Source organism: Humulus lupulus, chromosome 6 (genome assembly GCF_963169125.1).
Source record: "Humulus lupulus chromosome 6, drHumLupu1.1, whole genome shotgun sequence".
Classification (NCBI taxonomy): domain Eukaryota; kingdom Viridiplantae; phylum Streptophyta; class Magnoliopsida; order Rosales; family Cannabaceae; genus Humulus; species Humulus lupulus.
The window spans coordinates 189089286-189102566 of NC_084798.1; the positions used below are offsets into that span (position 1 = coordinate 189089286).

The 13281-nt window shown below is 34.7% G+C and overlaps 2 protein-coding genes across 2 annotated transcripts; both read left to right on the forward strand.

Annotated features, from left to right (window-relative positions):
* The first annotated feature begins 848 nt into the window (after positions 1–848).
* On the forward strand, positions 849–1448 carry LOC133785764 (secreted RxLR effector protein 161-like). Its single transcript, XM_062224981.1, has 2 exons — positions 849–899; positions 1011–1448. The coding sequence occupies exons 1-2, from the start codon at positions 849–851 to the stop codon at positions 1446–1448; spliced, it is 489 nt and encodes a 162-aa protein (XP_062080965.1).
* Positions 1449–3823: 2375 nt separating this feature from the next.
* Positions 3824–5747, forward strand: LOC133784359 (uncharacterized). Its single transcript, XM_062223735.1, has 5 exons — positions 3824–4063; positions 4161–4234; positions 4352–4436; positions 5046–5119; positions 5254–5747. The coding sequence occupies exons 1-5, from the start codon at positions 4000–4002 to the stop codon at positions 5425–5427; spliced, it is 471 nt and encodes a 156-aa protein (XP_062079719.1). The 5' UTR covers positions 3824–3999; the 3' UTR covers positions 5428–5747.
* Positions 5748–13281: the final 7534 nt, after the last annotated feature.

The following is a 13281-nucleotide window of genomic DNA, read 5'->3' on the forward strand; positions in this document are numbered from 1 at the left end:
GTGCATCAGGAGGCTCGGAATTCAGGTAAGAAAACTATAACACCCGTAGGATAGGGCGTGGGCCCATAGTATGATTGCGGGGCGTGGCCCTATATTGCATCACATGTTAGGGTGCAGACTTAAATGAATTAATATTTGATTGCATGTTGTTGTGTTATATTATATGTGTGATTATGATGAAATGAACGGCAAGGGCCGAGTACGGCGTAGGCCGGGGCGGCCGTGGGCCGAAAGTAACACCTAGCACATGGGATGCTATATTCAGGGTGGGACCCAAGGGATACATGAGTTATCCTCGCGGTGAGAACCGATACCCCAGGGCTTTGGTAAGGTCTCTGGGGCGGCATGGCCGTGTTTGCTTAGTCTAATGGTTGACTTGTTTATTTGAGGATTATCTGTTATGATAAACTGTATGCATTGCATATGTTATGTTCTGCATGAGTTTTCTTGCTGGGCTTCGGCTCACGGGTGCTCTGTGTTGCAGGTAGGGCAATGACTGAGTCAACCAACCATGAGTACGGAGAGCGTGAAGCGACGCGTACATGTTTGGCCTGCCCGACTGCTTTGGTTGGGGGTTTATTTGAAAATGGCTGTAATAATCTATGATTTTTATGATTTACCAACTGTGAACTCATTTTAAAGATGTAAATAGTTTTCAAACCTTATTTTGGGATCCCAATGTTTAATATTAGGAGTTTTATTGAAACAACGCATTTTTCTAAGATTACAGCCTTAACTATTAATTAGTCACACTTTCGTTTCAAAAACCTCGGTTAGCGAGATCTTTGCACACTGTTTTGTCTTAAAACTCACTAAGTAACGGCTCTAAGGAAGTAGGGCGTTACAAAATGACAAACGTCCCTTATGCAAGTGTGGTAGGGAGTCTGATGTATGCTCAGGTTTGCACTAGACCTGATATTGTTTTTGTGGTCAATGTTCTTGGACGATATTTGTCTGATCTCGGGCATGATCATTAGGTTGTTGCAAAGAAATTTTTGAGATATTTACAGAGAACTAAGAATTTTATGCTTGTTTATAAGCAAGTTGAGAATCTCCGAGTTGTTGGTTATTCGGATTCTGATTTTTGTGGTTCTGTGGATGATTTAAAGTCAACTTCTGGATATATTTTCACTTTGGCTAGCGCAGCTATTTCTTGGAAAAGTGTAAAACAGAATTTGATTACTTCATCTACTATGTATGATGAGTTTGTAGCTTGTTATGGGGCTTCCTTGCAAGTTGTTTGGCTAAAGAATCTGATTATAGAGATACGAGTAGTTGATTCTATTTCCTTGCCTATGCTGATGTATTGTGATAATAGTGATGTTGTTTTCTTTGCCAAGAATAATAAGATCAGTGGTGCTTCGAAGCATATGGAGATCAAGTATCTTACTATCAGAGACCTAGTCAAGAAAGGAGATGTTATTATAGAGAATTGCAGACAGAATTGATGTTGGCAGATCCTCTAACCAAAGGATTAAGTGCGTCATTATTTAATAAACATGTTGATATGGGCATTTTAGAATCCTTTGATCTTTTTGGTTAGTGGGAGTTTTCTTTATTGAACTTACGAACTACAAAGTTTGTTTGTTTTTATTTCTTTTGATCAATGAATAGTTATGCTTTCATTTATGTTTTGTTATATTCTCGAAAATGTTGAGTTGATAGCATGTAGTTCATAATATTGTTGTTATCGTCATTTAAGTTTATTTACTTAATGACGTGAATATCATATTGTTTTATGCACTGTTAATGATATAACACTGACTTATTTATTAAGCAGTGCTTTGTTTATTTCACTGGCTTATTTATTAGGCATCATGGTATCAGTGAAATGAGGACTGATAAAGAGATTATGTTATATAATTGATCGCATGTTGGACATAATCTCTTACCACACTACTAAACTTATTGACCATGTTGATTTAATACTTTGGTATTTGTGATTATGAATGTTTTTTGTTGATTGGAAAGTAAATTGATAATCATAGTTCAATATCAAGGATTAAATTAGATCGGTTGTTTTAGATACTATCAAATAACTATTATTTTTTAAAAGTGGCCACTATATTTTTTCTTGTTACTCAACCCATGAGTCATTTTTTTAAATAAAATTAGTTTAATATATATATATATGTGTGTATTACAAAATTAATGTAGCCCAAGTGGGAGAATGTTAGACTTTTATTTGGGCTTACATTATTTATTTTCATGTTTTATAAAATATGAGTTGATAAATAGTTATTTGCTGATCTAGTCCATTTAATTTTAGTGATCTCTTGTTTATGGGCTTAGTATCTATAGTAGTCTAGTTGAGGCAGAAGTGTGGACTTTCTAGTTAACTGAAGTATTTGATGAGGAGGTCAAGTCCAACTAGATTAATATAAGCTAAGTCTCATCCCTAATTCTATATATATGAATAGTCTCATCGCTGTTCTGTAGTCTGATAATCTGCTTTAGAAATAGAGGTCATAGGGAGGAAGGCTTAGTTGTTTAGTATTGCACTAACAATTCATGTTTTCTCCATAGCTGAATCAGGTATGCTTACTATATTCTTTAATTGTTTATTGTGTTCTAAGTTGTATGCAAAATTATTAATAAGATGTTGTTGCTAGGAAATTGGCTCGTGATATCATGACAAGAATCATGAGGTTCCATCTAAAAATAAATTGGTAATTAGTGGAGTTACACATGTTTTTATTAATGGTTCAATATTCTTACACTTATTCCACGTGAGACACCATAGTCTAATAAGACCCTATGTTTTGACAAATTAGTTTTCGGAACCTGTGTTTTATCAAATGGTTCAAATATACCATAAACTCGATTTTATTCAAAGTGTTTTTAACTAAAATTATAAATAATTCACCAAACTAACAATCCAAAATAAAAATATAATCATTATTCTAATAACTGTATTGTCATATTCAATTTTTTTTCATATTCAAAATTAGATTTATTAGGAATCTATAAATGTGTAAATCCTAAAAATAAAGATACAACTAAAATAAACTATAAATGTGTTTACACAAAACTCCCAATACCTCCCATTATCAACCATAGGTAGCCAAGTGACGTATGAAAATGACATGTATAGAGCCACATGATTTGATTTCAAAAATCAAAAGGCAAAGGCAGTTGACTATACATATTAAACATGACTTGGCAAATCAATTGTCTCATCTTATAGTGTATATATATTTATATATAGATGGACAGATATAAATCCTTGCAATGAGTAAATTGGAATTAGGTGTCCATAGCTATATAAAGGAAGTTGGTTCTACAAATTGAACAAGCACATGGTAGATACATTGGAGAAGACCAAAGGTCATTGGGATGATCAATAATAAGACAAAAATTAGAAAAAGATTTTAGTAAGTGCAAGAAGGGATGGCAAGTTAAATGTAAGTGTGTTTATATATTGAATATTTTGTTCTTACTTTTCAGGTAAAATAGGGGCTAATTAAACATCAATCAATTAGCATATATATATATATATATAAAGATATTTAATTATGTCTATATTGGAATTACGATCATGGTCCCCTCAAATTAACTTTTGAAACTCAAAACCTAATTAGCAGCCGATGATTGAATTATGGGTGATGTCTCTTTTCCTTTATATTATTTTACACTACAAGGATTATAGACAAAGGAAAAACAAAAGTAAGTGGAAGAAAAATCCCATTTTTCTAGTTCATGTTGGAAAACCAAATGTGGACCCCCACCCAACCCCACCCCTTTCTCTCACCCATATATATAATGTATATATAAATATATTATATATGCAAGAAAGCCTTCCTTTTAGCTATATATATAGCTCATAAACCATTTTAAAACTTAAAATCTCAGGCCACACCACTACTACTAGCTACTACTCCTCAATTTTCCGAGCTAGCAGAGACACTAAGAATCCAAAACCCTTCCCCCACAAAATAGTCTATCTTTTCCCATAGAATTTCTTAGTTCAATCTTCATACCTCTTGATCACCTAGCAAAATGAGGCCATCTCTCACAGTCTCTCTTCTTCTTTTGTCTCTTATACTTTCGGAGCAAGCTCAAGGTATGCAGATATATGTATATATTGGTATTATTGGCATGCATATATATGATGATTTGGTTGTGTATAATACTTAATTAGGTCATATATTTATTTTCAGGGATTCGTTTGGGAAAATGGCACTTCATGCCATCACTGCTTGGAGTTAAAGAACATAAACCAATAATTCGTCATGTGAGTATATGTATACAAATCTTGATTTCTTTCTTCTTTTTTTCATTTTCAATCTCTTTTTACATTCATATTAATAATCTCTTACTCTTTTCTTTCTTTTTTTCTTCCTAATAATAGGAGAAGGAAATGACTTCAAGCAAAGCTGAAAAGAATAGTAGTGATGAAGAGGCTAATGTTATATGCAAAGATGGAGAATGTTCAGGTACTACTACCATGAAGAAAAGAGTTACTACTACTACTACTTCCTCTAGAGTCTCCAAGAAATCATCATCATCACACCATTGGTCACCAAGCATTCATGAAGATTATTATGGGCCTAGGAGGCACAGATCCAGACACCACTTATAACCCATTATTTTTATTAGCTATTCTCTTATTTAGTTAGGTCTTTTAATAGCTAGGTTTTATTTCTCTTCACTAGTACACTTACTACCTGACCTAGCTAGCTAGTTCTTTAAATTAGTCTCATAAGATCATAAGAACATGGGTTTCAGAAAACTGAATCAAACCCCACTTACCAATATGTACCCTCTTGAGAATCAAACAGTTTTTGTCCTAGTTACGACTTAATCTAACATGCATTAATTAATATTTACCCATTTTTCCACAGTGCAAAGTTTTTATTTTCTTAGTGTTTTTTCTTAAATATAAAAAAAAACCCAGAAAATTAAAAGCAAGTAATAACTCAAGAAGCAACTTGTTGAGCATTATTACAGTATTCATCATCAAGTTCATATCATATATATCATGAATGCTATATACTAATGAAGTTAAGTGGTGAATTAATTTCTCATTTTTACGGACCATGCAGGAAATTGTAGAAAACTTTTCATTACTAGTGTGACACCACCCTCTACTACTACTACCACTACCACCACTTCTAAGGTTGGTTTAAATATATTGTTATGTATAAATACATAATACTAATTAAAAAAACTAAGTATGATGATTAGTTTAGCAACCTCCAATATGTACATATTTTTCATATATTTAATTATATATATCTTATCCATTTACAGAATGAGAAGATGAATGGAAAGAATGGTCAATATTCAAGTCATGTTAATTCGTTAAAGACTACATCTGATGATCATGATCAACACCCAGATCAGAACGAGCCATATCCTGAGGTTGGAGACCTAGCTGAGATGGACTATTCTCCAGCTAGGAGAAAATCTCCAATTCACAATTAAATATGAAGAAAAAAAAACTCCAAAAAACAAAAACAGATAAAATAATTAAGGGGAAAACTAGCTACAATTAAGTGAGACAGCATTACGAGATAGCTGCAGTTCTTTTAGGACTAAGATATAAATATAAATGTTAAAGTTTTTGTACATATACTAGTCTGTATTCACTATATTAAATTATTATTCTTGCTATTGTTATTATAAATCATTATGTCCTTAAAACTGTCGCTTTTTAGAGATGATTGAGTAATGAGCACTACTTATAGTTAATTCTGTCATATTTTCCTTTTAAATTAATAAATAGTACTGCTACGTCTGTGCCACTCAGAGACCACTAAGCTTTGTTCGTACTGTTTTGATGATAATAATAATGATAATGATAATAATTACAGCCAGTAATATTATTAGTTATTATAATAGTAGTGCATTAATTAATAGCTCAAACTAATTTTAGGGAAAGTCTATGGTATAAGGTAGTAATTTTTCCCCTACAGGTACAGCACGCCCAATTAAACGGGTATATAGGATTTTTTTATCTCAATTTTTGTTACGAGAGAGTTTATTGTAGTTATAAATTACTTCTTATAAATTTTTAAAAAATTCTGAATAATTTATAGTGTCAAAAATATAGTTCAAACAACTTGTTGCATGTATGTTTTTTTTTATACGCATAGAAAATGAATTTTTTTTACTTTGTTCTGATACGGTAAATTATTTGAAATTTTTAAAAAATGTGCAAAGAAATACATTATATCTACAATCAACACGGTCACGAAGAAAAAAAAAAAAAAAAACACCTTTACATCCCAATTTAAAGGATGTGTTGTACCAGTAGAAAAAAAAATACTACCTTACCGACACTTTTCCCTTAATTTTATTACTATAAAAAAGTTATAATTTAATAGAGATGTAATTGATTTCAATAATTAAGAATATATCCATGTTGTCTATTTATTACATTCTTGCAAATTCAATATTTGAAAACAACTTTGAATAATAAAATCATTCTCAAAAATAATTTTAGATAAATTTTTTATTTCAATGTATACTTTTTACATTTTTTTGTAGATAATTATTACTTCTTATTTTTTTTAAATGAGACTTAAAAAAAAGTATAACTTATTATTATGTGAGTCTATTCTTGCCAAAGTAGTACTATAAATTCTTATGACTAGGAGTTATTACAAATATAGAATAATAAATATTTATATATATAACTTTATCATATTAATTGGATAGTGGTTACCTTTGCAATCAATTTATAGGCAGATGATATGAAGATGTAATATAGCTTAATGCTAGTAGTGAACTTTTTTTTAATACTACTACAAAATTGGGCTTTTTCGATACCCAACAACGACAGTCAACTCTGTTGACTGTTGTAATTGCTTAGCAGGATTCTACGCAGACAGTTAAAAACTGTAGGCATAGAGACCAACGTCGACAGCTAATAACTGTCATTGTTGCTTTTGACTGTCGCTATTGACCCCAACGTCGACAGTTAATTCGAGACCAATGCCGACAATTAAAATGTGTCGCTATAATAAGCCACAACATTTCTCAAATTCTGCTCAATATAAAATATTTTTGAGCTTCTTTGCATTATAATTTCATGCCTACAAAGATCTAAATAAATAAAGAAATGAGAAGACCCCTCTCTGCTCTCTCAATAAAAATGTGCGCAATGCAGTCTCAAGCTTTCTACTGGTTGACGAACTTGGTATTATTATAAGTTACAACTATACTTTTTTAATAATCACTATAGGAATAAAAAAAAATGTTGTCAAATTGACCTAATAAAAACTATACCTACCCTACATACAAATATAGGGGAAGACTGTAGTGGATCCATTTTCTGTTTTTAACATATAAATAAATTTTCATTCTTATTTTTTTATTTGTCTATGTATATTGTTGTAATAGGAGATTTATCACAAATTTTCAAAAAATTATAATTAATCTAGGGTGTTGAAATCAAGATTTAAATAATTTATTACATGTATGCCTATTTTGATTTTTATAAGCATGAGTGTTTATTTTGATTTTTCTACGCACGCATGCCTATTTCGCATGTAACAAATTATTTGAATTTTGATTTTGATATTTAAAATTATCTAGAATTTATTAAAAATTTGTGAGAGAACTCTTATAATTACAATGTATAACTTCATATAAAAAAAATTAAGGTTATAACTAATACATATGCCAAAAACAGAAAAATGACCTACTTTTTTAAGGGCCCTACGGCAATCTCTCCCTATAAATATAAATATATGAGCTCTAATTATATCTTGTAACTCTTTTCGAAGAAATTTCAATTTTGTTCTGGGAGTACATGACGAATTTTGTTAAGTTCAGAATAGTTCATTCTATGACTGGTTCAGATGATAATTCATAATTTATATAAATATATATATGACATACATATAGGAAGAATCACAATACGAAATTTATCTCTTCAAAGAACAAAACTCAAAGCCAAATATATACATACAACTACATGTGTAACTTTAGGGTATATATGACATATGTGCATTACAAAATCATATGATAACAAAATTAGAATGTTAAATGGACCGGTATCAGAAAAGACACAGCCTATTCCCTACTTAAATATCGTACAATACCTACTATATAAGTAAGATGTTATACAAAAGGGGACCATTATATTAGATTAGATGATACATAAAATGAATTTGTACAAGTTCTAGAAATGTTACTGTTTTTCTGAAGGAGGTATTATGAACTGGTGGGTGCATTATGTTAATGATGTAGACTATCGTAGTAGTGTTTCGGCCAACCATGTGTGGACAAAGAATTGGGCCCACATCGATTTTGGGCCTTGGCCCACCATGTGTTTGCGTATTGATTACATTCATGATACGTTTGCGCGGTCAGATTCGTACATGTGGGCCCCCATGTTCCTCTCTTTGGGTCAAAATACTATAGGCCCCAAAACACCCGAATTTACGCTCCACCATATGACATTGATATTGAGATATTTGATAATTATGATTTTTTTTTTATATTTTATTAATTAATAAGGAGTATGAATGAAGAAAACCCTAAACAGTTTTAGATGGTGACGCCTCAAATTAAAGCTTACCAATGTTAGAAAACTAATTAATTTCTCCAAAGTTGGAATTTTAAGATGTAGGTCAACATTAATTAGCATTATGTGAACATTGTAATGCTTTCATGAGAAGAACTAGAAAGAGTCATAATGTTAAAGTGCTTCTTATTAGTTTTGACCTTTTTTTCAAGCTTTAAATAGCACATTTATGAGTTTAAAAGAAAAACAATTTTATATATATATTTATTTTAAATATGTGGGGCACACCACACACAAAAAATCAATACATTCTTGTTTTTTTGTTAGAAGTTAAAAAAAATTTTATCACGTTTAACTAAACATAATCACACAGACACAACTATCAAATTTATCTTTACTAAAATAAATCGACCATTAAGAAATCTTATTATTCTTAATCACATTTTAGAAATTATAAGTTATTCTAGTAAAGTCTCCTAGAAAAAAAATATTTTTTAAGAAAAAGGTTTGGTACAAAATGGTCTTTAATAATATGTGAAAGTAAGTAAATGCTAGTATTTTTAATTTTGTAGTAAAATAGTCTAACCACATTTTTAATATTACATATTACTAAATATGCTCTTTAAAAATTATTATTTTATTCTAAATATTTTAATATTATAGTACATGTATATTAGTTTTGTTTAATTAGTTTTTATTTTAAAGTTATTTTGATTTTTTTATATTTTTTATGGGTTGTTGAATGATATACCACACCACAATATACATATAATGAGTTGAAAAATAATATACAACCAAAACTTACATAATTATTACTAAAAAATGTATATACTATGCTAAGAAAATTATATACAGCCATTAAAATGTATATATCATGATACAAAATTATATACCACTATTATGTATAATAAGATAGAAACTAAATATCATAAAAAAAATGATATACCATACCATAAAAAACATATACACTAGTTGGAAAATAATATACCAACAACCATTAAAAAACTTAAAAAATCAATATAACTTTAAAATAAAAACTAATTAAACAAAACTAATATACATATTTTATTATATTAAAGTCATACGCTCCTAAATAAATAAATAATAGAAAATGACAATTTAGGTAATCAACAATGTAAAAATGTTATCTCTCTACAATTTTTAAAATGAAGATGTTGACTGCCTTTTTCGCTATCAACCTAAAGATGAGAGATTAAAGAAATGAACAACAAGAACACAACAGTTTTTATGTGGTTCAGGCTATAAAAGAACTCTAGTCCACGAGTCTAGGATATTAAGGAGATTGGAAGCTTGCTAAGGCAATCTCCAATGGGATTTTCTCAGGCAGCGTTTGTATTGCTCTGAGTACAAGATTATCTTTCTCCGAAAATTCTGAACCCCTTACAATGAGATTATCAACCCTATTTATAGAGGTTTGGGTCATTAATTGCTAACTATCTACAATTAATACACACTGGGCCAATTAATACACATTCTCCCTGTTATTGGGGTATTAATACCACCTTAATGCATTGGGCTGCATTAACTAGAGACCACGGCCCAGGCGATAAACGCAGGGCCCACTATAGAAAGCTACCTACTTTATGGGCATGTTGCACGTATTTCCTTGTAAGGCGGCGTAGTGGGAATGCGAATTGTCGAGTCGTACAATTGACAATACTATGGACAGATCGCCAAAAAGGTTGTCAAACGATCATCTGACTCTGCAAACCTGCATTGGTTGACACCTGGCTAGCCTTCTAGGTCCCGAGGACAAGGTCCTTGGCATGGAAGACAACGATTTGTAAGGAATTCCCGAACTACTAACCAGTTCTCGAGACATGGCCTCGGAGAGACATTCGTGACCTACCTTTATCCAAGGGACTTGGCCTCTCCCCGAGATATCCACCCACCGAGGACTGACCCTTGGGGCATGACCTCACTTGAAGAGGCACGCTTCCTCGCCACATGCCCTACTCGGATTGCCACGTGTCCTTTGGTGAAAACACGAACAACATTTGCCCCCAAGTCTCTACTCGTCCTCGGACAGTGGAGACTTAAAACTGGGGAAAAATCGAATAGTCCTCAGATGGAAATGTTTGGACTTCTTCTGGCGCCACTACGAGATTTCATGCCACGTGCTGAGCCCCCATTGTTGGGATCACCAATCTGTGCATTTAATGAAGGGTTAGGTACGCGGCCCAAAAATTTGTTTCCGTACCCTAGGTGTCATTTCAGCCTATACTCAAGATTTCCCTTTTCCAATGGAAATGATCACGATCCACACCTTTCTAATCTCGACCCTTGGATCGCTCTTGAGTACCTACGTCTTAGGTAATCTGACGGTCGGGGTGAACTTACTTCGCCCCCAATTACTGGACATATAAAAGGTCGAGAACCAACTCTCCAACGTTACTTTAGCCCATTTTAAATTTCTTGTGTTTTCAACTCTTCAACCTTTCTCAGCCTCCCAAACCCTTCTCTGGCCTTGCATCCTTTCTAATTCTTCTATCACTCTGGACATTTGGCATGAAGCTTCTTACTTTTGGGCAAATGGGAAGCAAGTCTTCAAGGTTCGCACACGATTCAGCACCATCCGACGCTTCATTTCGAGTAAGTGCCTCTGAACTGTGACACTGTTTTTGTGTATGTTTGATGACTTAGGTTGCATGTTTAGGAGTTTTTTTTTAGCTTTTTAAAGGTTTCTTTGACCTTATTTGTCATTGAAAATGGTCTAAACGGCCTATTTAGACATTCTGGTGTTCATCTTTTCTGGTGGTGTCTCTGGTGCCAAGTGTCTAGCTCCGAGGACACCCAAATGTCATTAGTTTTTATTTTCCTTCCCTTTTTCCTGAGCAGTAGTCTTAGGGGTTCTCGTTTTGGTTTAGCTTTCTTCGGGCCTAGGCGCTAACTGCTTGGTGTCTGTTTCAGATGTCCGAGGAGCTTCATCAGCTTCATCAACAAGGTTTCTACGCCTTTGACAACGAGATCCTTCATCTGGCCCGAGAAGCGGGACAACGCCCCGAGAAAGGGAAACAAGTGGCTGGTAGCAACCAAGCTCTCGCAATACGGGAGAGCTTGGATTCGGTGGTGATGATACCCCTCAGAGCTGGTCTCTCGGAGGAAGAGGCCAATTCGGGCCCGACACCTTCAGATTCCCCTTATCCCCATAGGGTTCGAAGTGGAAGACCTTCCGAGAAAGCTACGACACAAAGGTGCCTTGTAGAGGATCCTCGAAAACTATAGGGTAGACAATGGTGAAATATTGGTGCGCCTAGCTCGAGAGGATGAGAGGGTGCACGAGAGCATTCATGGGCTCAGGCCTTGGAGCGCCTCTCATCTCCAAGAGGGTGTTGCCCTGTTGCTGCACCAATACTATGTCGACTTTCTTAAGTTCATTGGCATAGCTCCTTTCAAACTGTCCCTGAATGAATATCGAGTATTAGTAGGACTGTACGTTTTGTACAAAAGGCAGAACTGACCTACTTTGTCCCCCGCTGAAATACTATACATCTACAGTTTCCGACAGTGCGCAAAGAAGGTGGAAAAGGGATGATATTATACCCTGATGAAGTACACGGTCCCAGGGAGAGGCTATAAAGCCCCGAGTGGCAACGAGAATTACGCTCGGGCCTACAAGGACCAGTTCTTTTGGGTGGATGGCTTCCTGATGAGGACCGACCCCACTTTACTCCTAGACTTCAATACAGTTGGTAAGTACTTTTATCCTCGTGTAAGTTAGTACGATAGTATTTAGTTCGCGACTCATCCCTATCTGTGTCGTCTTAATTAGGTCCGTTTAGCCGCAATCCCTTCGTTGACTCTTTCGACGAAAGGTTTCGGGAGATGTAGTCCATTCACAACGAGGAGTTAGAGCTCAGCTTCCTCATCATCGATGCCAACCTCCGACAATACGGGCTGCTGTAGGCGAGACAGAGCATAAATCCGGTGGTGTTAGCCAAATTTTGGGATTCAAAGCAATCTCAAAATGTGGCAAGGCTACACATGGAGTACATGGCAGCCAAGGCACAGCATCAATACGTACAACGCCTTCACGAGTAGCACGCAAATAGCGTCCTCACCATCAAGGCAGTCGCGAAGGCAGATGAAGACGAGGAGCTTGAGGCAGAGCTCGAGGCGGGGATCAAGTCACCTTCCATGCCTCAAGGTAAATCTTCGATCATACTTTACTATGCTAGGCGTGTAGGGGAGGAAACTAGTCCTGACCATTCATCTTTTTCTCCTTCCCTTATAGAATGCGGCCAAGTCTCGGGGCGTCGCTAGTCTGAGGAGGAGTACAAAGACTATCAGGACCTCATCGACGTATTTCTCTGCAACCTAAGGAGGAAGAGGCACCTACAAGGCTTCGTGCCTCTTGACGAGACGACGACCATGCACGCCTCTTGGATTTGTCAGTACGAGACCAACCTAACGCAGGAGATGGGTCGACTTGTACGCAAATTCGCTCATTCTGCCCTCCATTTCGAGGAGCCTGATCGTGGTGGGGCTCCTGAGAAGTTTTAGATTTGGTCTCATGTTTTATTCTGTTGTGATCTTCCTTTCTTTTATCGAGACTAACCAGGGTGTTTCCTTTGTGTAGAAAGTATGGACCTTTCTGATCTGGTGCGGTTGAAATGTCAAAGGGTGTCAGGGCCTTCTTAGATAGACACCCCGACAGCTCCAACAGCAGTTCCCACACCCACATCAACTTCCCAAGCACCCTCTGTCAGTGCTCCACCAGTCCCTGCCCCGAGCACAACAGCTGTCGATGAGGTCATTGACCTTGAGGCCTCCTCCCCCCAAGA

Bases quoted from the DNA above. Each gene is read 5' to 3' on its own strand.
- LOC133785764 (XM_062224981.1), top strand. From the start codon at position 849: ATGACAAACGTCCCTTATGCAAGTGTGGTAGGGAGTCTGATGTATGCT. The intron at 900-1,010 runs GTTTGCACTAGA...AGATATTTACAG, and splicing joins GGAGTCTGATGTATGCTCAG to AGAACTAAGAATTTTATGCT.
- LOC133784359 (XM_062223735.1), top strand. From the start codon at position 4,000: ATGAGGCCATCTCTCACAGTCTCTCTTCTTCTTTTGTCTCTTATACTT. The intron at 4,064-4,160 runs GTATGCAGATAT...ATTTATTTTCAG, and splicing joins ACTTTCGGAGCAAGCTCAAG to GGATTCGTTTGGGAAAATGG. The intron at 4,235-4,351 runs GTGAGTATATGT...TCCTAATAATAG, and splicing joins ATAAACCAATAATTCGTCAT to GAGAAGGAAATGACTTCAAG.